The sequence below is a fragment of the Gallus gallus genome, chromosome 10 (assembly GCF_016699485.2).
Source record: "Gallus gallus isolate bGalGal1 chromosome 10, bGalGal1.mat.broiler.GRCg7b, whole genome shotgun sequence".
NCBI classification, from domain to species: Eukaryota; Metazoa; Chordata; class Aves; order Galliformes; family Phasianidae; genus Gallus; species Gallus gallus.
In genome coordinates this window covers 10184457-10212216 of record NC_052541.1, presented here as the reverse complement: position 1 = coordinate 10212216, position 27760 = coordinate 10184457, and the positions used below count along the sequence as shown (strand labels likewise).

The 27760-nt window shown below is 42.6% G+C and overlaps 1 protein-coding gene and 1 long non-coding RNA gene across 2 annotated transcripts in view; one reads left to right on the top strand and one right to left on the bottom strand.

The window, feature by feature from the left end:
* The window catches only part of FBN1 (fibrillin 1), a 146811-nt gene extending 130797 nt beyond the window's left edge, over positions 1-16014 (top strand). The window contains exons 53-66 of the mRNA XM_015291934.4: positions 542-658; positions 999-1118; positions 2537-2659; positions 3082-3213; positions 3819-3944; positions 4603-4809; positions 5346-5471; positions 5680-5802; positions 6453-6569; positions 6971-7099; positions 7886-8005; positions 10938-11169; positions 12172-12346; positions 14737-16014. Coding sequence (XP_015147420.1) covers positions 542-658; positions 999-1118; positions 2537-2659; positions 3082-3213; positions 3819-3944; positions 4603-4809; positions 5346-5471; positions 5680-5802; positions 6453-6569; positions 6971-7099; positions 7886-8005; positions 10938-11169; positions 12172-12346; positions 14737-15126 — 2237 coding nt within the window. The 3' untranslated portion in view covers positions 15127-16014. The remainder of the gene's footprint in view (positions 1-541; positions 659-998; positions 1119-2536; positions 2660-3081; positions 3214-3818; positions 3945-4602; positions 4810-5345; positions 5472-5679; positions 5803-6452; positions 6570-6970; positions 7100-7885; positions 8006-10937; positions 11170-12171; positions 12347-14736) is intronic.
* Positions 16015-16280: 266 nt separating this feature from the next.
* Positions 16281-25876, bottom strand: LOC121113472. Its single transcript, XR_005862691.2, has 2 exons — positions 21657-25876; positions 16281-16330 (listed from the first exon to the last, which is right to left on the bottom strand). It is a non-coding gene; the product is annotated as an uncharacterized LOC121113472 (long non-coding RNA).
* Positions 25877-27760: the final 1884 nt, after the last annotated feature.

Genomic DNA, 27760 nt, shown 5'->3' with positions numbered 1-27760 from the left:
TTTAGAAATAAATCTCAATGTCTCATATGTCAGAAATTAATTTGGCATTTTTAATTTAAGCTCCTCAGACTTGCTGGGAAACTTGTGTAGGATCCAGAGCATGGATCACAGTGTACCCACCTTTCTTTGTACAATATATGTAACCTGTTCCCAAGCTACAAAAATGCAAACCACAGTTTGCCAGATCCCTTCAGTACATTCTGCTCTCACCCAAGACAGATATCCCTTCAGCCTCACTGGCAAAAGTTTTAATCAAGGAGAACTAAATGGCTGCTATTTTTCTTACCTGCCCCTCTCCTTGTGGCCTCACTCAGACAGACTTCTATACAACATTTAGGATCAATTTCTTTTTTTGAGTTCCAAAAGCTTGCCTGTAAGCCAAATTTTGTGCCCACATCCTAATCTATCAAAATTCAAATAATAGCACTTTCGTTGTGTGATCAGGAGTGTTTCAAGCTAGAATAACACTTGCTCTTCGAGAGAAGTCTAAAACCACATGAAATAACTTACACTTAATGTGTTGTTTGTATTTCTCATTCAGATGTGGATGAGTGCCTTGATCCAGATAACTGTAAATTTGGCCAGTGTATCAACACAGATGGATCTTTCCGCTGTGAATGTCCATATGGTTACATCCTACAAGAAACTCAATGTGTGGGTAGGTATAGCTGCTTCGTCTTCCATTTTAAAAGAACTCCTGAATAGCTAAGTATGACATTAACGACGTAATGGAGATATATTATTCTGACATAGAATCTCCGTCCATGCCAGCGATCAAAACCTGACTAGACAGGGCTTGAGCAACCTGTTCTAGGTTAGTCTTCCTTTGGCTGGGAGGTTGCCCAAGAAAACCTCCAGTGCTCTCAAGTGACTGTAATTCGGTAGCTTAAATGAGTTCTTGTGTTTTGTTTGTTGTTTTGTAGCTGTTGCTTACTAGAATTTTGTACGTTTTAGTGGAGAATAACTGTGTAGTCTTGCTTTGATTTATTTGCTTGCAGATACGGATGAATGTGCTGTTGGAAATCCGTGTGGAAATGGAACTTGCAGGAATGTAGTGGGAGGTTTTGAATGTACCTGTGTTGATGGGTTTGAGCCTGGACCAATGATGACCTGTGAAGGTGAGACTCCCACGTGTTAAGGACAGCCATTGCAGTTGTATGCTGAAACAGTTTCTTTGTTTCAGAAAACAATCAAGGAGCGTAAAGCAGCTTAAAAAGATCACGGAAGATTTCTGAAATGCTAAGCAAAGGTGAAAGTAGAAAATGGACTACTTGGGTTTGTTAGGAAAGAAACAGAACAAACAGACACTGTTAGCGCAGTACTATAAAATTACTGTGGTACCCCTATGCTGAATATTTTTCATGCTTTGGTCTCTTATTTCAGAAGTTAAAAAGTGAAAGTGCACAAAGAAGAGAGGAATAAGGAAGATCAGAGTTATAGAAGGAGCACACAGAAAATTAATTAGACTAGAATCTTTCAGTGTGGTAAATGTGGTTGAAGAGATATATGATTTAAATTTATAAAGCCACAAGTGGTGAGGGTACCAGAACTAGAGGGAACATGTTAGACAAACCAAAGCAAACATTTTCATATGGATAGTGCTTACTTAAGTAGTGAAACTCTTTGCTGCAGAACATTAGTGAGGCCACAAGTATAAATTGATCCAGAAGGAGTTTGCACAAATTTGTGTGGGAATCCATCAGTGGAAATTAAGCTTGATAGTTTGGATGTGGCTTTTGGCTGTGGAAGTCCTTAAACTGAGCGGCTGTATCAAAGGAAAGATCTCTGCATACATGGTGCATTTTTTTAAATACTTTTCCCCTCAAGTTATAGCCAGAAAGAGGAGAATGACCTAGGACACTCTTATCTGACACTCTTATTTTGACACTCTTATCTGACCTGACACAGCTGTTCTTCAATTATCTGCCACTGTCTAGTTTGCAAACCCATACAAAAGAATGGTTCTATTTTTGCATCAGCTCACGTTAGTTTTATATAGTTTTATATACAGTTAGAGCTTCATTTACTTCCCTGTGGAATTTGGTCAAAAGCTCAAATTGCAGAGGAGTCAGCAGGGAGCGTAAACATCATTCTATGGCAGTAATTATTCAAGTAGCCCAGAGTGTATGTAAATGCACTTTCTGGTAAGAGCAATGTTTTAGGGAATTCAGTGCATGAAGAAGATGAATTAGTGAATCTAGAATTTAAAAATAAGTATTAATAAAAATTGAGCCTAGATGTGAAAAAGATACAGCTTTAACTTACAGGATTTTGGCAACATAGATCTGGAAATTATTTGCGTTGGCTGTTTGCCATTGGAGATGGCAAACAGCATTGGACATGCTGGCATGTCTGATGCCTTTTCCTATACAGAAATCCATAACGAGCAGAAACGTGAGTCCTCAACAATTAAAATTTAGCCCATGGTAAACTGGGATCTTTGGTATTGGCTGTAACTAAAACCTGCGTGTTCAAGTCTGCTGCATTTTGCAAAAGCATGTTTCACTTCATTTGGTCTTTGCTACTCTGAATCCAGATGTCAACGAGTGCATTCAGAACCCCCTGCTCTGTGCTTTCCGCTGTGTGAACACTTTTGGATCCTATGAGTGCAAGTGCCCTGCAGGGTATGTTCTGCGAGAGGACCGGAGAATGTGCAGAGGTAAAACTCCTACCAGACTCTCACAGTTGTGAGCTAATGATTTCAAGTTCCTGCAGGGGTAGGGCTCTGACTCACTGCAGTAATGGGACAGAGTTTTAATCCCAGGAGGTAAAGGAGTCAGAAAGAATTTGGGATGAAATTCTATGGTTTGCATTACACAGTTGACTGTATTAGTCCTATCCTGCCTGTAAACCTAGACATCTGAATAAGCGAGATCATATCTGATGATATGGAGTTCTCTTGCCCTGATAAAAAGGACACTTGGGAGAACTGAATTTGCTCTAGACTGTTATATCTGGTAGAAAGTTTAGCACGATAATAGTGCTAAATTTGATTGGATTAAAATTCCAAAGTCAGAATTTCTTATTATGAATTTCCAAGAGCATCTCTCCATATAATGAAATCTAAACCTTGTGTTTTAGATCAGAATGAGTGTGAAGAAGGCATTCATGATTGTGACTCAAAACAAATGGAGTGCAAAAACCTAATAGGCACCTATATGTGCATCTGTGGACCAGGTTACCAGCGCAGACCAGATGGAGAAGGCTGTATAGGTAAGTGGCACTGAAGCGTTGAAGCTCTTGAAACACACAGTCTCTCAGCAGAGCTGAAAATTTTGGATTTAACAAAACATTAAAGAACTCAAGGGAAGAATTATGCACCTACCTGCATACTGGATCATCAGTGCTATAGACACATCGTTTTACTGTACAGGTGTTCACACATCTGAGCAGTAAGTGGAAAATTTGCATGTGGCTGTCTGTACAACTAGCTTGCAGTGCTGTTGATGAATTGCTCATGGTGAGCAGAGAATCGGGCTCACAGTTGTGAGCTTGTTGATCTCTCTTAACAAGAATAAGGGTAGATCTGAATTGTAAAACTTTGGATGACATTCAGAAGTGCAGCTATAACTATGAACAATTTTGAAAACCAATGAGGAATATGTTGCAGAGATAACTTAGAAACAACGTCTATCAAGTGAGCTGGACAGCCATCTTTCCTCTGAAAACTGAATAGAATTTTTATAACAAAAATAAATAATATATATGCAAGTTTAACAAGATAGAATGTTCAGCTTAAAAACTCCGTACAAACTTCTCTAGTCTGCTTTAATACAGTAATGGACTTGATTTTTCCCATATCGTTTAAAAAAAAACAGATGAGAATGAATGTCAGACCAAGCCTGGGCTCTGTGAGAATGGTCGGTGTGTAAACACAGTGGGAAGTTACAGATGTGAATGCAATGAGGGATTCACAGTCAGTGACACTCAGAACGAATGCCTTGGTAAGTCCAACAGTAACACCCTAATGAATAATCACTTTGGTAACAGGAATTCTGTTTTCTGGGAGTCACGCTAGCTGGGTTTTTTTGGCAGTCAGATGTGACTTTTGCTTGAGGCTGCTTTACAGCTTAGTAAGCTGTCTCATTTTGCAGAAGTACTCAGAAGCTTAAACTTAGAAATATAACAGTGAATAAACACGGTCTTGAATTTACATTCCTGCAAGAAAGGGGCCTTTTTAAGTAGGTGTCCTCCTGCAATTTCACTCTTCCTGTGCTAAATGTATGCCTGCTTTGATCAGTCACGTTGGGTTGGCTAGCTGTGCAAGCTGACAGTGGGGTGGTATCAGTCAGCCTGGAATTGCTCTGCCTTTTCTCTGGGTCTAATTTTCAGCCAATCTTTCTCATCTGGAATCAAACAGAAATGTATCTTTTTATAAGCATAATGTAACTTGTCTTCCACCTTTTGCTAAATTTCCTGTCTTTGTTTCCCTTAGACGTCGTGCTCTCTTTCTTACTGCTGGTAGTCTTTCACTCTCAGTTGCACAGTCCCAGGGTGAAGTATGCCCTTTCTTTTATATTTCTGACTAAATTCCTAATATCTCATGACCTTCTGTAGGTCATTGCCATTAGGATTCTCTGTAATGCATAATTTGTCTTCCAGACAACAGGGAAGGCTACTGCTTCACTGAAGTCTTACAAAGTATGTGTCAAATTGGATCAAGCAACAGGAACTCTGTCACCAAGTCTGAATGCTGCTGTGATGGTGGCCGAGGCTGGGGGCCGAACTGCGAGGTCTGCCCCTTCCCAGGCACTGTGGCCTTTAAGAAGCTTTGTCCTCATGGTCGGGGGTACATGTCCAATGGAGCAGGTACTGACTTACCTAGTAAACACCACCTTAGATAATTTAAACTTTTTGGATATCAGTCCAAATTTTCTGAGTTTTCACGTTGAGAGAACACAGTCAGCTGGGAGGAAGGCACATAGCCAACGGCCTTTGATGAAACAGCATCCATCCCTGCTTGGCAGATATTTATTTGGTATGCTGGCTGATTGACACACTCTCAGGTGGAAATTTGCATGCTCGCATTTGACTGCATTGTGGGTGCTCATCAAGAGCCATTTGTATACATAAGAGCAAAGGGGTGTTTGATTCATGGAGGCTAATATATGATCAGTTCCACTTGTTTGCTTACACTTACAAGTTATTGCATTTGAAAGTTAGATTAATGCTCCATTCCATATTTTCCACTTAATATTTCTCCCTAATATGTTCAGTGTTTTGTTATGTAGTTTTTTTTACTTTATGTAAGGCTTTTTAACATCAGATCACAAGAACCTACTGTAACTTCATAAAATTAGCTCTTTATGATGTTCTCTTGTGAACTAACCTTCATTTAACTACAGATATTGATGAGTGCAAGGTTATCCACGATGTCTGCCGTAATGGGGAATGCATCAATGAAAGGGGATCTTACCGTTGTCACTGCAATCTTGGCTATACTACAGATATAACTGGCACTCTTTGCATAGGTAGGTTTTTCGTTATGTTCTATGAATATAAAGTTTATTATGCTGTATGTACATAAAGCCTATTAGTAAGAGATGGCTTGTGGAAAGAAATACAAAAACTTTGAAAAATGAGGGAAAAAATGTCCTTCATTAAGAGGTTTTGAGCATTTTAAAAAACATCACAAATGTCGGTCGTTATCATGGCGGTATCTGGTTTTGCTTATTTTAGATCTGAATGAATGTAATGAGTCCCCCAAACCTTGCAATTTCATCTGCAAAAACACAGAAGGGAGCTTCCAGTGCTCATGTCCGAAAGGGTACATCCTTCAAGAAGATGGGAGAAGCTGCAAAGGTAACAAACAAGCAATTTATTGCAGAAACTTGATGTTTCATGGGCAAGTACTAATCCAAGAGCATTTAAATAATGTAAATCTTTACAAATGCTGGTTATAATAATTCTAATGGTCTCCAGCTCAAAGATGAACATTGTTTTCAGTGCATTGTCCAGCATCAACAGAGTTTTAACTTACCTCCTCTGCGTTATGCTGAATAAAGGACAACATTGCAGGAGAGAGTTTGAAATGTTCATTATTTTTTCACTTATTTCTATATCTTGTTACCAGAGCTCCAGCTGAAACCACACAAGCTTGAGCAGCGATTCTAAATTTGGCGTTCTTCAATACAATGCCATTTTGCAGTCTGCCACTGCTTATCATATTGATTGACTGCAGCTAGAGCAGGCATTATAATATAATAGAATCTTACAGACAGATGAGAGTGGTGTCTGTAATCCTGCATTAGCACAGACACTGCTATAGCTCTGAAGTCCCATTCATAATGTGAGGGGCTCCATGTTCGAGGAAATGGATGCCAGTGTGGAGATGAGATTTAGATTCAAATACCTTTATCTGATCCATTATTTATTTGCAGTCACTTCTAAGTCCAGCTGAACTGTCAGATCCTCCCAAGAAAACAAATGAAAAATGTTTGCTTGTTTTTTAGATCTCGATGAATGTGCAACAAAGCAGCACAACTGTCAGTTCCTTTGTGTCAACACTATTGGGGGTTTTACTTGTAAATGTCCTCCTGGATTCACTCAGCACCATACAGCCTGCATTGGTAAGTGATGTGAGAAACACAAAAAAAAAAACAGAAGCACCTTAAGTCTGTGGAAATGTCAAATGAAAGTTCTTCCAGCAAAACACGCTTTCTACTCTGCATGTTGGATCTTTCATCTGGTGATCCTCTATTATTGGTGTGTTGTCTGAAGACTGGAATATCAAACTACATTCTTGGTGAAAAAAGGGAGCATTTTCCTTCCCATAGCTGTTCTTGGTTTTTTCAAATTAAAAATGTCAGCTCTTCTGTAGTAAAAAGTGAAAAATGGAGCGGGCAGTAGGACAGCTATGTTGCTAATGTTTTTTTACTGCTTGTCAAAAACCTTTCATTGTCAGCATTGCTAAATCATCATTTTTACAATGAAGAATAAAAAGTAACACTCAGACTTTGGTTTCCTTCAGATAATAATGAATGTGCTACAGAAATTAATTTATGCGGGGCAAAAGGTATTTGCCAGAATACTCCGGGAAGTTTTGTGTGTGAATGTCAGCGTGGCTTCTCACTCGACCAGACTGGGCTTAGCTGTGAAGGTAGGTGCAGCACAGTGCATTTAGTTTCATCTCGTCTTGCTTTCCCACATCTTTTCTCATCTCGTTGTTATCCAAGGAGAGGCATACAATGTAAGAACCAAATCCTGTGGAGTATGTTCGGATTGAAGGGAGGGTGAGATTTGGAAGTTTATCAACAGGGACATATTTCTCTTCATGGGTCTGAAGACATAGATAACCTGCAGGATTCCAGAGAGCTGATCCTTCTGAGGATACTTCAATTTAGTCTAGAATGTTTTAGTTTAAGAATCACAAGGTCAGTCAACTTCTGCCAAATCCTGCCCGGATTTGTGAGGGGCTCACCAAGGACAGGGAGTCTTGCATCTGCAAGGTGACCTGCTGGGACTTCGTGGGCTGTTGACTTTATTTCTCTGGGTCCCAAGAGCCTTTTCCCAGAACAGGGTTTGGTTTGCTTTGAAAAAAGTTATCTTGGGATTGCTGGGTTTGATGCTTAGGTAAAAGCAAGGAATCCTTCACTTTGGAGGTTGGATCCTTTGGAAAGCCTTTTTTGGCTTTCTGTTCTCTGCTCCACAGCAGATGAAATCTGTGGGTGAATTTGAGCCTTGGTGGTTTTCTGCCCTAAGTTACTTGCTATAGAGCCAGAACTCCAAACCTGAAAGGCCTGAAGTGGTCTCCCATTGCTGATCAGGGTTTTGGAAGATCCTGGAATATCTCTACGCATATGGATGATTACTTGTAACACAGTCCTCAAAGACAGTATAATTTGAGTCTCTCTCCCAGAATTCAGTGTGTATCTCACCTTTTTAGATGTTGATGAATGTGATGGAAACCATCGATGTCAGCATGGCTGCCAAAACATAATCGGAGGATACAGGTGTAGCTGCCCACAAGGATATCTCCAGCATTACCAGTGGAACCAATGCGTTGGCAAGTCCCTTTTTATAGTTTATGTATGGAAATGCATGCAGCTACAAGTGAGGGGCAATGGGTCAGTTTGCCATATATTTTTTTTCTGATCATTATTTACTACGTTCAGTGGAGTTACATTTCAAGTGAGCTGTCCTGTGAAAGGCAGTTGGTTTGAAACAGCCAGTAGCTCATATCCCGGCTCAATGAGGTAAGCACAAACAAGGTAAGCTTTGAGGGTGCTAGAAGTTGTATTGATTTTGAGGAAAAACGTCTTACTCATGTGTATCTTGTGATGTGAACAAAGGAAGTCTTCTCAGCCATGCAGCAGTCTCCAATCTGAGAGTTTATTCTTGGTTAAACCTGACTCAAAACTAAAAATTCGGGTTGTTACGCTGTGAAATTAAACTTCTGGAGTAAAGCACTTTAAATTCTATTAAAGTCCTACTCAATCTGTGCTTTTATCATTTGTTACAACTCCTACAGCAAGCTTGCTGTGTGTGAGCTCTTTACAGAATCAGTCATTTCTCGTAACCGACTACAGCTGCTGCCATCTGTCTAAAGACACTTCCTTGCAGCTTTGGGATAGACTTTAGTAACAGGTGCTCACAGCTTACCTTTGGTCATAAGCAACAAAAGCTAGTGCTCTTTATTTATGTTAAGGAGTAAATACACTGGAAAATTAAAACGCATATTTCTTCCTTGTCTAAAATTTGGTTCTCTGAGCCCTCTTAGATGAGGCTGCATGTGCAGAGGCTGCATTGCTGCGGCGTATGACTTGAGCAGATAGAACTGGGTCCTCCGCAGGAGTCATGAGAAATGTCTCTGTGTCTCCCCATAGTGTAACATGTGGCATATTCAAACAGAAGAAGCACTTAAATAAGTTTTCCTCTAGTGACAGCTTTGTGCAGTTTCAGTTACATCTAATGGGCTTTACACAAGCTAGTCTTGTGTAGATAGCGGAGATGTGTTTGATTACTTCTTTGAGAACAAAGAGCTTCATATCTCTTTGTTTAGCTTTCTTTGCTTTCAGAAACATAAAAATGCCTTAGCTTGTTAGCACTGTGGTGCTCTGGGGAGATCTCTGCTTTTCGTCGTGCTTACCAAATTTCTTGACCTTTTATGCAGTCCTTGCTGTGACATTTGCTTGCTTGTGCTCCAGTGCTTAATGCTGATTGCATACAAGACAACAGAAAGGGAGCTCAAATACAGGATGGCCTTGAATGCTAATTAAACTAGAAGAGCATAGGGTTAAATTAGAATCTAATAATTGGCATGAGAGAAAAATCAAACAAGCCTGTAAGAACTACCAGTTCTGACTGCTGGAGGACTCTGTGGAATGTGAAAGAGTGCAGCTTTGCTGTTTTGCAATATCCTCACTGTTTCTGAGTTCTTGAGTGACACCTTTAAACTCAGTGCATTTCTAGCCTGGTTTCCAAACCAGGTGAACACTTATTTTATCTTTTGTGACGATGGACTACTGTCCAGGTTTCAGGCAGGACTGTCAGTTTCTTAATTCTCAGGCCCCACTGAAAGAAAGGCTTCAACTCTTCAGCAACAAATGCTTATTACCAGAGACTTCGCTAGAGAAAATGAGACTTGAGTGCCACAACTGGGGAAGAACTTGGCTAGCACTTTCACCTTCTTGGACATGGGGCAGTCCAGGCAGAAACCCAAAACTGAGGGGCATGAGACCTGGTTTCATCCTGTGCTCATGGCACCTCTCCTTCCTGCTGAGGCTGAGCATGGCAGAGCTGTGTGTATTGGAGTGCAGAGCACCAGAGAGCAAAGCTGGCACCTGATGGCACAGCTTGCATACAGTCCAAGGCTTCTGCCCCGTTTCCCCACCAGTCACCCAAAATATGGGAGCTAACCTTGGTGATGTCTATGCTCTATCTGCTGTGGAACAAGGCAGAGTATGTATCCTTGTGATGCAGCAAGTATCTGTGGTTCAACCGTTCATTTATGGTGTTGACCTAGTTGCTATGAATTCAGCTGTGTTAGGTATGTTGAATATTGAAACATCAATCTAAGTTAATGGCAAAGCTCGTATGGGCTTAGTTAGAATTCAGACCCAAGTTTAACTCTTTAGGGTCCTCACACGATCACTTTTAATGTCTGTAACTATATACTTATGATACTTTTCTAGATCTCCTGGGCATACCACTGGGGAAGAATCCATGTAATAGGCTTTTCTGTAACAACTCCTTCATATTACTTGGCAATTCCAGCTCTGCAAACAGTTTGTGCCTTTTTTAGGTTATTTGATGAAGTGTTCAGGGACTTTTGATGTTGCTGTAACACATATTTAGATAATCACTGAAGAATGCTTTGGTTCCTCCCATGCCTTGTGCTGTGTGTGATTGTGTCCCCTGCCCAGACGATTCTGTGGAGCACCCTGCCATAAATCATGCTGCAAAAAGTAGAGCATTGCTTTTAAACAAAGAACAAACAGTCACATTGTTTGGGAAAGGACAATAATGCTCTGAATTAGTGCTTATTCTCCTCAAACATGGATGTGTAGGTTGGAGATGTTGCTCTGGGCTTTGTATGTTTATCCATGCAGGGATTTTCAGTGCCCGGAAAAGGTGTCAGAGCCTAATTTCCCCTCTTTTTCTTTAATCTTGAATAGAATTATGAACATGGGATTACTAGACCGGATTCTCAACTATGTAAGGTTTTATCCTCAGGTTTTTTTTCTGGAATAAGAAATGTTTCCTCCTCTGCTTCTCAGCTGTTCAGAGCACGAGCTGACATGGTATGTGACATCTTCAGTAGAGTAGCCCAGATGTTGCTCTGTTGTATGATGTAGTCACCTTCTAGCACCCAAGGTTGAGACCAAGCTCTGCTCTTCATTTCTGTGTTTCTGGTACAGCAGCACGTCTTTCTGAAGGGGTATGTTGGACTGACCTGAGGGTGAAAATTAACATGGTGTGTTCTTCTTCCTTTCCAGATGAAAATGAATGTTTAAGTGCACACATTTGTGGAGGAGCATCTTGCCACAATACTTTGGGAAGCTATAAATGTATGTGCCCTACCGGATTTCAGTATGAACAGTTTAGTGGAGGTTGCCAAGATATCAATGAATGCGGTTCTGCACAAGCCCCATGCAGTTATGGTTGTTCAAATACTGAAGGTGGCTATGTCTGTGGATGTCCACCTGGTTACTTCAGAATAGGACAAGGGTAAGGGATTCTTATTTTAAACTAACAGACATAAAGGCAACATAACTCACTCCCTTCTCTGTAGTGTGGAGCAGCAGAACCAGGGTGTTATCATCAATGAGAGATGGACAGGATTGTGGAGGTGCTCGGGAGTTGGATTCACCTGCTTCTTTTGGAGATGGGGGGGGGGGGGGGGGGGGGGAGAGCTAACAGAGAGAAGGGAGCTACATGGTTTTAGTGTTAAAGGAAATCTGGTCGCAACTACCAGATTCCATAATTCCTTTTAAGTTACTACTTTCACTTCTCTCTTGCACACTCTAGCAGCCAGCCAAGCTATCTGAGCTCACCTCTTGGGAGCTGACACCTCTCACTCTGATTTGTGGTGTACCACTTGTCCGTTTTAAAAACAAAGCAAAACAAGCCTTGCCAGCTCCAAAGACAAATGATATTATACAACTGGTTATTGGAATTACAACTTCATATGCTCTTATGTTCTTGTATGTTTCATATTCTTATGTGTTCCAAATGAATTACTTTTTGAATAGTTGTCCGTTTTGTCAAGGAAACCAATTTTCACTTGTCCCAGTAGGAGTGTTAGGGCACTGCATCATGTTGAACTGAGCACTCAACTGGAAAGCAGAAAGATTGTGCTTTAAATTTTAGAAGTGACTGGAAGCTTTGGGATGCTCACTTGAACTACATTATGAAAGACCCCAATTCTCAGATTTTTCAGCACCTCCTGAAAATTAACTAACAACTTCTCAGAGCCTAAACTGGTGTTTTTAAATCTGTTACATATTGGCAGGCCTCTTTTAGACAAAGGCCCATGAAAACAGATTCTTGAAATCAAAGGGGTACTTGCTTTGTGATTCACTGAGAATTTTGCCTGTTAAATTTATCAGAAAATTTCCTGGGAAATGAGTGCAACACAGTTGCTTTATTATTTGTATTCACGGTCCCCAAATTTAGCTTTTGATAAGATATGTCTCACTGGAATTAATTTTGGATTTCTTCCTTCCTTAGACACTGTGTTTCTGGAGTTGGGCTAGGCAAAGGTCAAGGACAAGAGCTTTCACTCAGCGGAGAAATGGATGACAACTCCCTGTCTCCAGAAGCTTGCTATGAATGTAAAATCAATGGTTATCCCAAGAGAGGAAGGAAGCGCAGAAGTACTAATGAAACTGCAAATGAAGCAGAGGTAATTGACCCTCTGGGGAGGGAAAGGGTTTGGTGTTATCTTGTGAAAGGCAGTCTTGGATTGATGAATGCCAAGAAGCAATCGCATGGGAAAAAAATATACCCCAAAGTAAACAAAGGTCCAGGTTTTGGACATCAGGTGTCTGGGACAGGGCTTTCTGAAATTGTTTTGTTACTGTCAGGCGAAGGTTGTCCCCTGCAGCCCTTTGATTCCTACTACCTAGGGTGCATCCAACACTAAAATAAACACCCACCCAGCTATCCTGAGCGCAGTGCTCTCACTTGCAAAACAGGCTCTTGATTTTAGAGGGTGACAGGTATGTAAAACATTTGTGTGACCTTGTGGCCAGAAAGGCAGTATGTGTTGGACAGGGTGGATGGTGACCCCTCCAAGCAGGACCATGTTGTATCTGGGTCTGGAGCTCACACCAAAGCAAACACAGAGCTCTGGATGTGAACATTGGACTTCGAGGGAGCTGCAGCTCTTCCTGGGACTCGTCCACACTCTCACAGTCACTCAGGCTGCCAGCCTGGGGGCAAAACTGTTGGTGAGGTCATGTATTCTGCTCATTGCTGGTCCAGGCAGACTTAGGGAGGCTGAGCTTCATCTGTCATCACCTGCAAGTTGCTAGGGACTGAGGCAGGTTTCTGTTTGCCTCTCAGTGGGATAACTGTGTGCCAGTGAATGTGTAAAACCTATTGCAGTGCTCACCCAACTCCACTTCTTCCTAGCTGTTGTCATTAGTTTCTTTTATATTAACCAAACATTAACAAGTGGTTTCAGCACCCATATTTATATGAAAACTTATCTGCTGTGTGACAGGTTTTATCTTTCTGTGAAGAGGAAGGCATCCTTTTTCATTCTGGAGGGAGATATTCATTCATCCTGGAGGGAGATATTTTTCCTTCATTCTTGGCAAATGTTTTGAGAAATAACATTAATGAAAAGTAAATCCTTTACCAAACCCCACTTGCTGGAGTTTGTTCTGTATTGCTCACTGGGACACAATGTGATCGAGGTGGTTTTAATTGTGTTTGTTCTTCCACTGAGCTTGCCACACATTGTCCAAAAGTCTCTCTTCTCCCAGCATGAATGCAGAAGTTGTGGTAGAAGTGCAATCTTATAATAGTCCCTTGCATTACCTGAGGCTTATTTTATCTTGGAATACAAGGTCAGAATGCCCAGTTGAGTCATTCAGTCCAATGTCCTGCACAAGTCACTACACTTAAATCTTTTTCCCACCAATTAAATGTAGACTTTACAAACAATAAACAGCTTGCAGGAGAAATGTCCCCAAGTCCACAGTCATTCAACTTCTCACTTCTTCATCCATTCTATGGTGACAGTGATGTTAGGGATGAAGTGTTCTGACCTGATCTGGCCAGAGAAGCAGCAGGTCATGGGAGGTGTCAACTGCAGTATTTGCCATTCAGCTAAATGTATGTGTCCACGTATGTAAATGTGTGTTTCATTCAGAATTTAATCCAGAGACACTGAACACTCTTGTACAAAAGTGCTGTTAGACTGTCACTACCCTGAGCAGCCATGTGTGTTCTCTGCTCACATGTATATGTGATAGAGCTTGCTTTTCCATACATGAATACAGCAGATCCAGGGGCAAGTTAGCTGTTTCTATTCTGTGCTCAGTGTATGGCTCTGCTAACTCAGGAAAGCAAGAGAGTTCTTTTGACCAGAAGAGTGGACACTTGGTTTTGGGCTGAGTGCAGTTGTAAACTGCTTCTTCAACACATTTCAAAGTTCTCTGTGCTTGGTGCTGGGTAAGGGCATTTGTCTGAGGTGATGTGTACCTTCCTTTCAAAATTATAACATTTAGCCGATGTGCTATCTGAAGTGTTTTCAGTCTGCCTCTGCAGCGTGACTCACACATACAAGACTTGGGAATTATAGTGACTGTCACTTGGAGGTGAGGAGTAGTGCTGCTTCTCCAGCAGCCTCCCCCCACTTCCATATCTAAACAGAGCGAATATCACAAAGTAGAAAACTACCTAAACGACATGCCTCTCCCACCAACCATGCTGTCTTCCGTGCATTGTTCCCATTAGTTTGTGATTCCCCTGACAGAGAGGCAGAACAGGCCTTTGCAGAGTGTAGACTCTGGGCGCAGACACTGAGCACAGACTGATGTCAGGCAGCAGGACCCGCATGGAGAAGCTGTGTGCCTCCCATTACCATGCAGGAGAAGTGTCAAAGACCGTACTTTATTCTGACAACCACTAAGTCTCCAAGAATGGTTTAGACAGATGACTTTAGAGAATCTCCTTTTAGAAACTATTTCATTAATAATGGATGAGCTGGATAAGAAATACACATATAGATGCCTGTGAAACGTTCTCTGACAAAGGCAGCTAACATCATTTGTTCTTGTGCAGGATGAGCAAGAGCTGGAGCCTCCAGTCAGTCTTGCCAGCTGGGATATTGAGAAAGCAGCAGTCTTTTCTATCAACATCTCCGATCTCAGTAACAAATTTCGCATCCTGAAACTGCTTCCTGCCCTCACAACACTGACAAACCATAACCGATATTTAATTGACTCCGGAAACGAAGATGGTTTCTTTAGAATCAATAAGAAGGACGGAATAAGTTACCTTCATTTCACAAAGAAGAAGCCAGTGCCTGGAAACTATTCATTACAAATCAGTAGTATTCCACTCTATAAAAAGAAGGAACTTAACCAGCTTGAAGAGAAACATGACAAAGACTACCTCAGTGGTGAGCTGGGAGATAACCTGAAAATGAAAATTCAGATATTGCTTCATTAATTCATCAACCAAAGACCAAATAATTAAACCAAAGATAGATAGGTAGGACTGAATATTCCTCCCAATCAGATTCTCCATATCATAGGTACAATCTTACATGAGTACATTTGTATGAAGGAGCACTATTATATTAATACATAAACAAGGTACAGGATGAATACCCTAGCTCAAAACAACCACTTTCTCAGGCTTTTAACTGTAGCTGAGCTACCTTGATATGTTGAATCTTGAAAACTGGGACTTTTGCCTTTGGAAGTTGGCCACTGATGCTGAGACACGTCATCATTTCAGCAGAGGTACAAGAATGTGCTTTCAACTGATGGACAGCTCTATTTTTGTAATTCTTAAACTTCGCTTCTCCAACTACAACTTACTAGGTCAGCCATTTATGATATCCATTTGGTGCTAGTAAATTTTCAACCTAGATTTATAAATGCACTGTAATATTTACACAACTTAGAAGCCAAAATTGCCATTATTCAGTCTAAATACTTCAATCAACCAAAGTTAGCTCAGTAGTTTATCTCAGTTATGCCTATAATACATTACATGTAAATTAAGTGTGTGTATACTGTAATCATGCTATTTTTATCAATGAAGCATTTGTAAACTAGATTAATAATACCCTTAATGTGAGGGTTTGTAATGGTGCTTATAAGACCAACTACTTGTTAACTGTATACACAAACCTGATGATAAAGTTTCTGTGACTTGCCAAAATGCACTGAGGTCAGTAGGGACCATTAAACATTCTCAAAAGTCAGATGACAATCAGTGCCATCCTACGCCATGACATTATGTAACATGTCAAGAGTACCCATAGTCATTCATATCAGCAAGGGTTCAATGTCATAAATGTCACAATAAAACAGTTTTTTTTTTAGTTTATTCTGTGGCTTTGTGTTCTTGCTGAAAGTGATAAACCGAATTCTTACATTTCAGGCATTTTTGGTAGGGTTTGTTGTCTATATGTGTGCACAGGTGATTTCTTCTTGAAGGCACGCTGCTACCATTTGTTCACTCTTCGTGCAAAGGAAGAACAAAGGAAATACAGAAAGCTTCGCAAATCTAAGCAGCAGTGGAACTCTAACATAATTGTGTGGCTCCAGAAAGTGCATTAGAACATTTCTGATGACTTTACCTGAATAATGAAGTCAGTCAGTAACTTTGACGGCCAGAGCATGCAGAAGTGGATGTTAAGTCACTGTACAGAAAAAAAAAAAAAAATCCACATTTAATCATTTGAAAAGTCATTTGCTAAAACTGCCTTGTTTTAAATATTCAATTCTTTTACCCCTACTTCAACAGCTGTTCTCAAGTAATCTAAGACTGATCACAAAGGCATAACCCAATACCAAAAGCCATCGGTTGTAGATGCATTTTAATGTGGAAGGAGTTGCTCAATGATGCCGGTGTTCTCGTATGCTCAAGTGCTGCAGTACATCTTTTAGCAGCAGCAGAACATTCTGATGCTTCAAAATCTGGGGGCAGAAATGGAGCAAATGGTGTCACTGAAAATACTGATTGGGTTGCATTGTAATTGATAGAGGGAACATACACTGAGCTATACTCATTTTGAAAAGGAAATGCACTGTAACAATTTACCCCCAATTGTATTGTTCTCTGTAATTCAACTTCACTCTCTTGGATTTCTTTCTGCTTAACAAATACAGCTAAGCAGAATGGAGCTGGTGCATGTGCACAGGGTTACCTTGATATCTATAATAGACTGTGTCTGGATTTTTCATGTTGGTGTGCCAAAACCTTAAGTGGTGTTTTTTTCCCATGTCTTGTGTAACTATGGCAAAATATAATCAAAGCCTTACAGTTGTATGTGCCACTTCAACCTCAGCAGGTTGGGATTGTTTTTTCAGTGTGTAAGATTGTATGGTTTCTGATTAAAGTGTATGGTTTGGGTATTCTCTCTCCAGCCCTTAAATATTGAGAGGAACTGAGAAGAATGGTTTCATAAAGAGCTATCAGGACTCTGTCAGGTGGTGTTGGTTTCACATTTAAGCTGCCTAATAACACCTTAATATGCTAAAACCTCCTTGATGGTGTTCCAGCAGCCCCTGCACTGTCTGCACAGCTCTACAAGTCATCTTTGTTGCGCTGCAGAAATAAGGACAGATGAGAGTATTGTTGTTTTGTCATATGGGGAGGAGACCAATTTGAAGTAGTTCTATCCTTCCATTGACTAAAAGATAATTTTCAAATAATTCCAATATGATTTTGACCGCATCTCTTTTAGAGGTTTAAAGATGCAAAGCCCAATCTTGCCTGTCAGTTTTAGTTGTCATATATGTATAATTATTTACATTAGCTTGAATTTCTGCAGTTTTCTTGAACTCTCAGCAAAGCACAAAGGTTGCATGAAAACATTGCATGAGACCTGCAGTTAAAAAGTGGTTTTAACCTATAAATGTGATTTATAATATTTTCCTGTGTTCAATTTGACAGTGGGATCCCAGAGACTCTAAGCACTAGGTACACTAGAGGTTCTTTTCCAATGTGCATGCTTTTGCAATTAAAAGCTATTTTTCAAATTCAAGGAAATGATGAAATATGTGAGATAACCCCATGGCTTCCCCCTGTCGCAGCCGTGCGTATGACTGGACATAGATGCATGCATAAATGTAATTTTTGGTTAAATGTTGAACAAAGATGGCTTCTGACTGTGCATATCAAATTGTTCTCATTGTGTATTGTAACAGTATCTTGTAAACTTGATGGCTGACATGTATTTTGGCAGAACATGGCTGTTTCCGCAGTCTCTCATTTACGCAGACTTTCAAAGGACCTGAAGTGTTTACTTTCTTACAGCAGGTCTCAGTGGGTCACACTCAGGTTTTGTCTAAAATAAATATTCTACACTGTGATTCAAGTTCAGCTTCGTGCTTTGGAAGAGCTGATCTGGACAAGACTCCTGAGCACAGAGAGGCCTGGGCTGTTTGGAGAGCAAGACAGACACCACAGCCATTGCCTAACAGCTGCCTACAGCTTCCCCATCCGTGTTTGAGCACTTCTGGTCCCTGCTGGCAGCACTGAGGCAGGTAAGTGCCGTGCAGAGCAGCCTGCAGCTGCACTACACCAGACTGGAGGGGGGGAGAGGTGCTGGCATTGCAGAAGTCTTCTCACCACCTTTAAAAACTGTTATTTGCTGCAAAAGAATTTTTAGGATTCCTCCTTTAAAATGATGCTGTGTTGGAATCATTAAAACCTCTTATAGTTCTGATGGCTTCTGCCAAAATGAGACTGCATTGAGCAAGGTTGACAGCTTGTTGCAGTGCAGTACTGCTACTTTCTGAGTAGGAATGGGATGGGAAGGAGTAAGTCTCTCTTCTTTCAGCTTCACTGTGGTGAGAAGCCTTCCTCCTGTAGGGAGGAAGGCATAACTCAGCAGCTGCTGTGGCCGTGGCTGTGTGTGGAGCCGCAGGAGCTGTGTACCCATCTCAGTGCCCCTGCAGCTGCCCTGTGCCAGGTAGCACAGGAGCTAACAGGACACGTGGAATTCCCTAAGCTGGGACATCTGAGCCCAGGATCTTACCTACTTCACCCTCTCTCTGGAGCAAGTCTTTAAGCTTTGTCTGTTTTAGTTGGCTTCATGCTTTGCAGGAGTAGCCAAGATACAATGTACAGCAGGTTAATCCAGTAAATCCAGGGTATTCGCCCAGAATAAGTCCTCATACTATCACAGTGTTGGCAAGGTAATGCTTAGCTAAAACTGTTCAGAAAAAAAACAGGGCTTCTCATTGTTGGCAGTGGCCTGAGCATCTCGGATGTCTGCAGAAACCTGCACAGCTCCTGGGTGAGCTCCTGCAGTTACATGTCTGTATGGGGGGCTTCTGCACGCAAGCCCATGCATCAGCACTGTGAGTCCAGGCATCAAGTTAACTGCGAGATTATACTGGCTTTGGATGCTGTGAGAACTTGAGGAAAACTTGAGAGCGTGAGCATATGGCTGTGCTGTGGGGAAGAGTGTGCCATCACTTACACTAAAGTGATTGTAGTGGTTGCAATAGTAACAAGAAGGAAAAAAAAAAAGAGGAGAGGGAGAATGTAGCAGTTGTTAAAAATGCCCCAGTGCACGTGGCTGTTGTTTCACCCACAGACACAGGTCCTGTGCTGTCCCTGGTACCCTGGAGGCATTCAGTGGCAGGACCAGACGGTGCTGCTGCTGTGTTTGCTATGTGCTTTGCCAACGCCCTCAGTGCCCACAGAGAGACCCTGAGGGCAGCTCCTGGACTCTCTGCAGGGGGTTGTGCCCTTTGGTTTGCCCAAAGATGAGACCCTGTCCTTTCCAGCAAGGCCTTGAAGATGTTGATGACTTAAGCTCTAACAAATTCCAACCATCTACTTCTGTTGTCCTTAGAACTTGCCAAATACATCACACCCTTGTAACAAATGCTTTTGAGGAATACTGTGCCCAAGCCAACTCCACAGTTATGAGCTTCCCCTTGAGTTCAGTGCGTCAGTGTTGAGGCCAGAGAGGTTACCAAAGAGTTTTTTTATTTCAGATTTTCCCATTTCTAATGTGCTCATAAGGGGCACTGCTGAGGTGGGAAGTGGAGGCTGAGGCGGTTTGGGCAGTAGGAGTGTGCTGGCAGAGCTGGCTCAAAGCCTAGAGTTCATTCTGGTGGGTCCAGTGTGTGCTATTGCTGCATGTTAGTATATGTCTGAGTCCTAAATCATTCACGTGCACATGTTGAAATCTACATTTTTATTTCTAAGGAATCTAGAGGGATAACTATTTGTCAGTGCTTTCAGGCCAAACTCATGTTGTTGCTAAGCCTCTCCAAAGTACCCAGGAAAGACTTTTTCTTCTGTCTCTTGGGCAGGACCCTTCCCTCCTGTGTGGCAGCACTGTGGGCCCAGCCCTGGCCTTGGCTCAGCATTCACATCTGTGGGTTTGTTTGTTTATGACCTTCTCTATGGCTCCCAGGGCTGTAGGATGTAAGCGCCTTGCAGACACGTGTTTTGATCCTTACTACACCCTTGTGAGGTTGGGATGTGTTTGTTATCCTCTGTTTACAGGGTAGAAATCAAGAACCAGATCGTTCAGTTTGGAAGAGCCTATAGTCAGTGGCCGTCCTGCCTGGAGCAGCTCTGAAATACTGGAGTGTTTCTGCAGTGAAGGGTAAGAAGCCAAATGGGCTCATCTGCTATGACAGGCCCAGCACGCATGAAGCCATGGAAACAGTCCCTTTGCAAAAAAAACACATCCCAGCCCCAGCCCCCTGGGGTTCCCATTTCCCCACAGGGATCCACGTGGGAAGCTGCCCCTGCGGGTGCTGCAGTAGCACTTAGAAAAATGCAGTGTGGCAGTGCCTGGTGGTTTGGTGGTTTTCTGCTGGATAAGAGGTTTTGGGTGAGTATCCAGGTCAGCAGACTGCATGGAGGTAATCAAAAGTGACACTGCTGCTGAGCAGGGCCTGGCTCTGCCAGCTTTCCCGGCTCGTCGCTAAGGCTGCGGGATGAAGCAGCCAGGAAAACAGGGCTACTGCTTAGTTTTCTTTGGAGATTGATCTTTTATTCCTATCATTCCTATGTGAGGTGCTTCAGGGTGATTTTTTTTTTTTTCTGTGACAACCCAGAAGAATTTTATGAGATTTTCTTAAGCAGTGTGCGTGGGGCTCAGTTTGACTGTAGATGTGTTGCAGGATAGGTGTGGGAAAGCTGCCTGGACTCTTCTCCTTTGTTACGTTATGTGTATACCTACAGCTCTGTATAGATGCATTGTTGTTGTAATCATAATAAGCACTAGAGCCGTGAGAAACAGTATAACCGAACACAAACCAGGTGAAACTCCCCTGGTTTTAGGTTTCATTACATACTGGAGGCTCAGGCCAGGTTTGTTGAGGTTCATGAACCTCTCTCTGAAGCTGGGCTCAGTTTCAAGCAGTCCTGGGCAAAGTTTCAGGTAAATCTGGTCCAAGTTTTGAGTAAATTTGGAACAAATTTTAGGTGAATAAGAGATGATTTATGATTTTAGGTAGAAACCATACATACTCTGAAGTCTTAGCTTGGTTTCACTCTGTAACCAGGAAATCTTGGCATTTTGGCTAAGTTTCACTTTGATCTTGAGTTTTGACCCTAAACCCAAAACAGCTGGGACAGAGAGGTGAGTCCCATGAATAAACAGCGTAGAAATGGGTTCACTGGGTGGAAGCCCAAAGCCCTGCACCACACTGAGCACACATCTGTGATGCTCTGCCAGCAGCAGAGGTGTTCCCACGCCGAAGGTAACACCGCATGTCCCACCAGTGCTGCTTCCGTAAGTCATCCAAACAATTGAGCCTTCCTCAAAACTCTGAATATGAAGTTGCATGTGCAGTTTCTAAGCCTGGTGTACGCTGACTTAAGATGTGATTTATGCAACCACAATCCAGTCCATGCTGCATGTTTGCATTTTTAAGGATAAATTCAGATAAGAAATCTATGCAGGGGAATAAGGCCTAGGGTCCTCATCCCTGCATTGCGTTAAAACATGGCTCACATCCAAGCTCTCAGTGGGAAAACAGACTTTCTACCTGTTGCTTCAACGAACCCCTCCAATTCAGAGCACTGCAGCATCAGTTCTCAGCCCAGAGGTGTCCAATGGGGCTACAGGTGTCGTCTTGCCAGTCCTGCCAGGTCTGCCACTGCACGGATACCTGGAAGACAGAAAAGAGCTCAGAAGACTTCTTCATGCAGATTTCTTTAGATTCCTTCAGGAGTTTTAAAGGGATCTCCAGACAGAAACTTGTCCTTTTAAATAAAAAAGTATGTATCATCATTAAACCCCTTGATCATGAGATTCTTTTTGTGCCAAACATAAACTGTAGATGGAAAATATTTGAGCAGGATCTGGCTCCAACTACCAGGCAAAATATGAACAGCTGAACTGGGAATGTAAGTGCTGAATCCAGAGAAGAAGGTGATAGCACAATTTGCTGCTGCTTTGAGGAACACGTGACTGGAGGGATGGGCAGGAAGGGAGAAGGAAGGTGCCAGCGCAGAGCAGACAAGGAACCGCACTGTCAGTCTGTATTCACATCAGTGCAAAGCTGAAACAACAGGAAACGAGGAGAAAGGAGAAAGGGAATAGCAACTCAGCAGCACTGACTCTGCTGGCTGCAGGAAGGCTGCTCAGAAGTTTTTTGACATGTATCAACAGCCATCTGCTCTCGTGGTAGCCAGCTCCACCAGGCTACAAGCTTTAGTGCAAAGCCTACTCCCTCAGCTGGTGCTCCTGGGCCAACAAGCAAGTGGGTTACTGGAACTGGGGCCCAGTGGGGAGCTCTGGGACCAGCAGGCTTTGGGGCCTTGGCAGTGATATCCCTGGCCTAGGTTCTCCACTGTTAAAAGGGCAACAAGGAAATTCCTTAGGTAAAAAGCATAGCAAGGAAGGTGGTTAAAATGACAAAAAGAAGAGCAGAGAGGAACGCAGAATTTCAAGCTTTGGTACATGGATAACTATCACACACTTGCTATATTTGTCTAGGTTTCGTTCTGTGTGCAGTCAAGCAAACTATTACTTCTCCCTCTTTGCCGCCTTCCTGCTGTGTTCATTCCTTCATGAATGAGCAAAGACTCAAGCTCACCCATTTCATCCCAATCCAGAGGCAGAGGTCATTGCATGGGGCAAAGCTCTCCTGCTTGCTTACCAGCTCCCATCTCCACTAGCAAAAAATAGTCTCTTACTCAGCTGGGCAAGGTATAGTTATTTCAGCTGCTCCAAGCTCACAGATGTGATCCAGGCATGGCTGGTTTGCAGGATGGATGTGGAAGGCAAGGTCTTTAAGATGAGCAAAATCTGGTACCTGTCTTTCCAGTGCAAAAATTGTCCTTCTGAGGGTAGTTACATTTGTGATACTGCAAGCAGAACTGGAAAATATGTTCTAGAAATTATTTTCAGTTTTCAAATCAAGAAATTGTGCGAATATTCAGTAGGAAAAAAACATTTTGTTGGACAAAAGTTTAATCTGCTTGTTGTGGTTTAAGGGCCGGGGGACTGTGGCTCACTGTGGCTCCTCTTCGGAGGGTGCAGCCTATTTGAGGGGTGGGTAAGCAGTTACCAAATGAGTCAAACAGAAAAATCCCCAAAGCACATCAGAACCAGATCATTGTGTGACCTTAGCAAGTACTGAGTGTAGATTAATAAATCCTTACAGACAATTTCTCATTTTGAATTCAAAAGTGTAATGAGGCAAGAGAGGGTTTAACAGATTACCCGCTCCCCGTGTTGAAACTGTACTGCCAAAGGCATAAAACCCGTCACCAAAAGATTTTCACTATCAATATTTAATTGCACTTTTCAAATCTGCCACTGTAAGAGATCTCAGTGCTTTTCCCAAGTTCTCCTAGCACTAGGAAGTAGCCCCAGTAGAAGATATGAAGCACTTTCCGTAATGCTTTTACATCAAATCACCCTGGAGATGAGATGCTGCCATGTGTTACACCAGTGACTGTTCTGCTAAAGCCAAGAAAGCTTTGGGATGGAGGGATGGAGGGGAGTGTGAGAAAAGCTGCCTAAACGGACCCATTCTTCATTTTTAATCACTGTGTCGTGTCCATATTGCACAGATTAGAGCTGAAAGCAGCACCTAGCAATGATGGGGAAGTGCAAAAAAAAAAAAAAAAAGAAAAGAAAAGAAAAGGCTGAAAAATAGCACCGTGCATGCTCTCAGAGTGCTTTCAGAGCACAGACAAGATGCTTCTTATCAGGAAGTAGAACTGTATTTCAACTAAGCCAACTGCGTGAACTTGCCCGCTGTTTGTTTGCCCCTGTAATTTGATTACATCATTTATAAGGCTGAATTTACGAAAGATCATGTTGTTGTCTACACATAGTCTGCTACACGCTCCTCTATTTCTGAATATGCTGGGAACCAGAGCATTTTCTTCTCCACAATGACAGCATAGATAAAACCATGGGAGGAAATTGTGGGTCTCAACACAACCGCTGGGCCCAGGTTGAAGGCCAAGTCTGGCAGGAGTTGCACAACGCTCTGGCGGAAAAGGCCAATTAGTTGTGTTCGATTCATTCAAGCTAACAAATAGCACAGCTCTGGGTTCTCCACAGAACAGCCTGGAATTCATTTGAAAATTAGAGAAATGGTAAAGGATTTACTAAGTGGGACCTCTTTACCAGCCGCCTAAGCAGTCCCCTTGTGTTCCTCATCATCCCTATCCAAGGTTAGTCCTATGAGAGAAGCAGCTCATTGCACTTTGAGCATCAGGAAGGTGGGGTGAAAGAGCACGGAATCCTGGTATTAAAGTCAGCGGGGCTAAACCCTGACCCCTGCAAAGTCTGCAAGAAACAGAATTCTCTGTTTGCTGTGAATTTCAGCTGTGCCATCAACTCATCTCAGCCAGGCAGCGCAATGCTGTTCAAATCCACTGCAAGATCAAAGTCCTGAAATGATAGTTCTGCCACATCCAAGCTGCTCTGGTATGTGCTGAAGCCATTGCTTTACAGCATGTGCTGGTCAGCACTGTCACACACTGACCATACCTGCCTGCTACCTGTGCAGGAGCGACAAACCACGAGGCTGACGTACATCTGCTCCACAGATGGAGCTCACACTGCTGAGATTGGCTATGGGCAAAGAGTTATTTTGTGCCCTCTTAGTACAGATCTGTCCAGAGATGCCCGTTTGAGCAGACTCCTTTAATGGCAGGTAGGTTTGATCAAGGGTCACTCTGTGTGCTTCACTGCTCCAGAAATATATCAGCAAACTGATCTCTTGTAACCCGGTGCCCTGCTCAGAATAGCTGGGTTATGTTTATAAAGTGAAATAAGAAAGATGATGGTTGATCAATATAATATAAACTATGGCATGGAAAATGAATTTTGAATGAAATGCACAGATAAATCATTTATCCTCACCAATACCCTCTCCATGTTTCTTATCCCAGTAATTGAGACCATGTGTTGTGCTGCAAACAATAACTATGGGAAATTACTCATGATTCTTCCTTCATAGACTTGGGAAATGAAAGTGATGGGAAGTATGATCATCTTAATTTTTTTTTTATGTTAACAGCTCTAAATTATTAGGGTGGGAAGAAAATGTCAATAGAACATAAAAGTGCTTTGTATAATGTTCACATTTGCTCATACTTTCAAATCCACTGTGGCTTATTAGTTCATGGGAAAAATGACAAAAAGGAATAAAACCCAGAAAATGAATCCAGTATCAACATCTTGCCTCTATAGTAACAGAGGAATTGTAACTTGTGGGTAAAAAGTGACAATGTTAGGAAATGTCTGTTGGGCAATTGCGGTGATTAACCCTCTCCATCCCCTGGCACCTTCAGCTTCCTGCCAGCCTGACACATTCCTATGGATTAAAGAATGTGCATTGCTCTGCGCTGCTCCTTGTATTAGGAGCCTGGAGCGAGTGAGGCCCTTAACCTCTGTTTCAAGAGTTTATTGCTCAGCTGTAAAAATTCTCCCAGGGCTGAAACTTGACAGAAAAATGTCTCCGCCTGGGAGGAGTTTCTGTTCTGAGTTTGGTTTGAATTAGTTCAGCCCTTTTCCACTTGCAGAAGGACAATGGAGCAGGAATCCCTTTCTCTCCTTTCTTCTTTTTAAATCCTGCCAGGGCAGCACACATGACAGGCAGCACTCAGACCACAGTCCTCTCTGCAGCTGCAGCACAGGGTCAGCGTTGGCTGCTACGACAGTTCCCTGCCCTGTAACAGGCCAGACTCCATCCCTTTACTCGCTCTGATGCTGGCTCAGACAGTGGCTCATGCCTTCTCTGAGCCGAGGTTGCTGAAGGCCATCTTGGCTATGGTGCAAACCGGGGAAATCCGCCCTTGCTGCTGTTCCTCGAGGGACTGGCTTGCTGCAATGCAGAACCACCGGGGCCACACCTCCGTGGGGTTTTGGCTTTTCCCAGAGCTGGCCGGTGTGCCAGCACAAGCCTGTCCTCCTGTGGTGGAGGTGCAAGTCAGCTCCGGCCGGCTCCGGGCTTGCTGTGGAGCACTGGGTGGTAGGCTTCCCGGATAAAGAGCTTGGCCCAGGGAAGCTGCTCTCTGCAGATCTCTGCCTGAGCCAGGGGATTCATTTCTAGAAGCAAGAGTGCTAAATCTATTACTCTTCTTGCATGAGCTGCCTGCAGGGCTGGTAAATCTATTATAACAGTCAACGCTTTATGAATGAAGTCAGGCCCCACCAAAGTCAATAGCAAAACTGATTTCACCAGAGTAAGGTTTTACCCCAAACCCTCAAATCGCCCGTGGGAGCTCACCCATGTCCAGCAAAGCCATCCACAGTTCCAGTGGGAGAAAGGAAACAGAGCAGAGAAGGGTTCTGGTACTTCCTCAGCTGATCCTGGGTTCTGCTCCAACGGATGTGCTGAGAATACCACTTCAGCAATGCCGGCAGGCCTGGCTGTGAGATCGGTGAGCATCTGAAGTGGCTGACAGAGATACCTTGGCACAGAAGCAGAATTTTATAGGTTATTGGAGTATTGCCCTGAGCTCTCAGAGGGCCAGAGCATAACTAGCAAACAAATAAAATTTTCTATGCATGGAGAGATATCACACCCTCAACTCAGTGCCAATAACCCAGCCTCTCTAGTGACCGTGCTGCGTGCATTTAACTGACTGAACAGCTACTTGATATCATCCAGAACAGCTTATAAAATTAAACATTATTAAACATAACGGCAGACACATAATCCTTGCCAACACTTATTTCAGTAATGATGCTATGCTTGCCACTTCACAGGTCTGACCTGTCACTTGAGAACTCAAATGACCCATAACTGAAGCTGCTTTATCCACCTACAAGCTCAGGCCGGTCCGTTAGCTGGATACAGTGCATTATGTCATATCGCATCCAACTTTTTACAGCCACTGAACTGCTCCCTGCTCATACACTTTCCCATCACCCCAGCACATACGACTCCTGGTGACAATATTTTCCCATCTGCCTGAGAAAATGAACAAGCAAGGTTAGCACCTTATTCCTGAAAACGGAGCTAAGGAAGTTACGTGCTGTTATGTGTGTTTAGTCACCGGTTTCTTCTTGTTTTGCTGACTTTTCCATACGTCTTCATTTGCTAATCTGACCATAACATCTCCTCCATTTTGAATCCAAGCAACTTTTCTTCTTTGACACTTTAGAGTTGTCCTCCCACCGATCACAGGTGAGCTCATTTCTAAACTAGGCTGTGGGATTTCTGATACATGGAGCTCTTTCAACACCAATACTGGGTGGAGAGTTCAAATCTGAGATGAAAGCAGCCCATTACTGTAAAGGCATGAGTTATATGTGCATTTTTTTATGTTTTGAAAGACCCAAAGCTCAGTTGGGTTCAGTCCCTGCACAGACAGAGCATCAGTAACAGATCTTTCCCAGTCACTGTGGTCTAACAAGGGTGAAGCTCATGCCCCATCCTTTCACTGGGGTGGTAACTAATCTGCCTGTCAGTGCCTGCTTTCCTAGAAGGCTGTGTGAGCACAGCAGCTGTTTGACATTTACCACTTGGTTCTGCTTGGCTGAAGTTGACCAGTGGCTTTGCAATTTACAAGGAGGTGCTTAGGCATTAACACAGAGAAAGCAACACCAAGAACTGAAGTTAGCTCATGGCTTATAATCTCCATGAAAAACTTCAAATGTGCACTATTTGCCACAGTT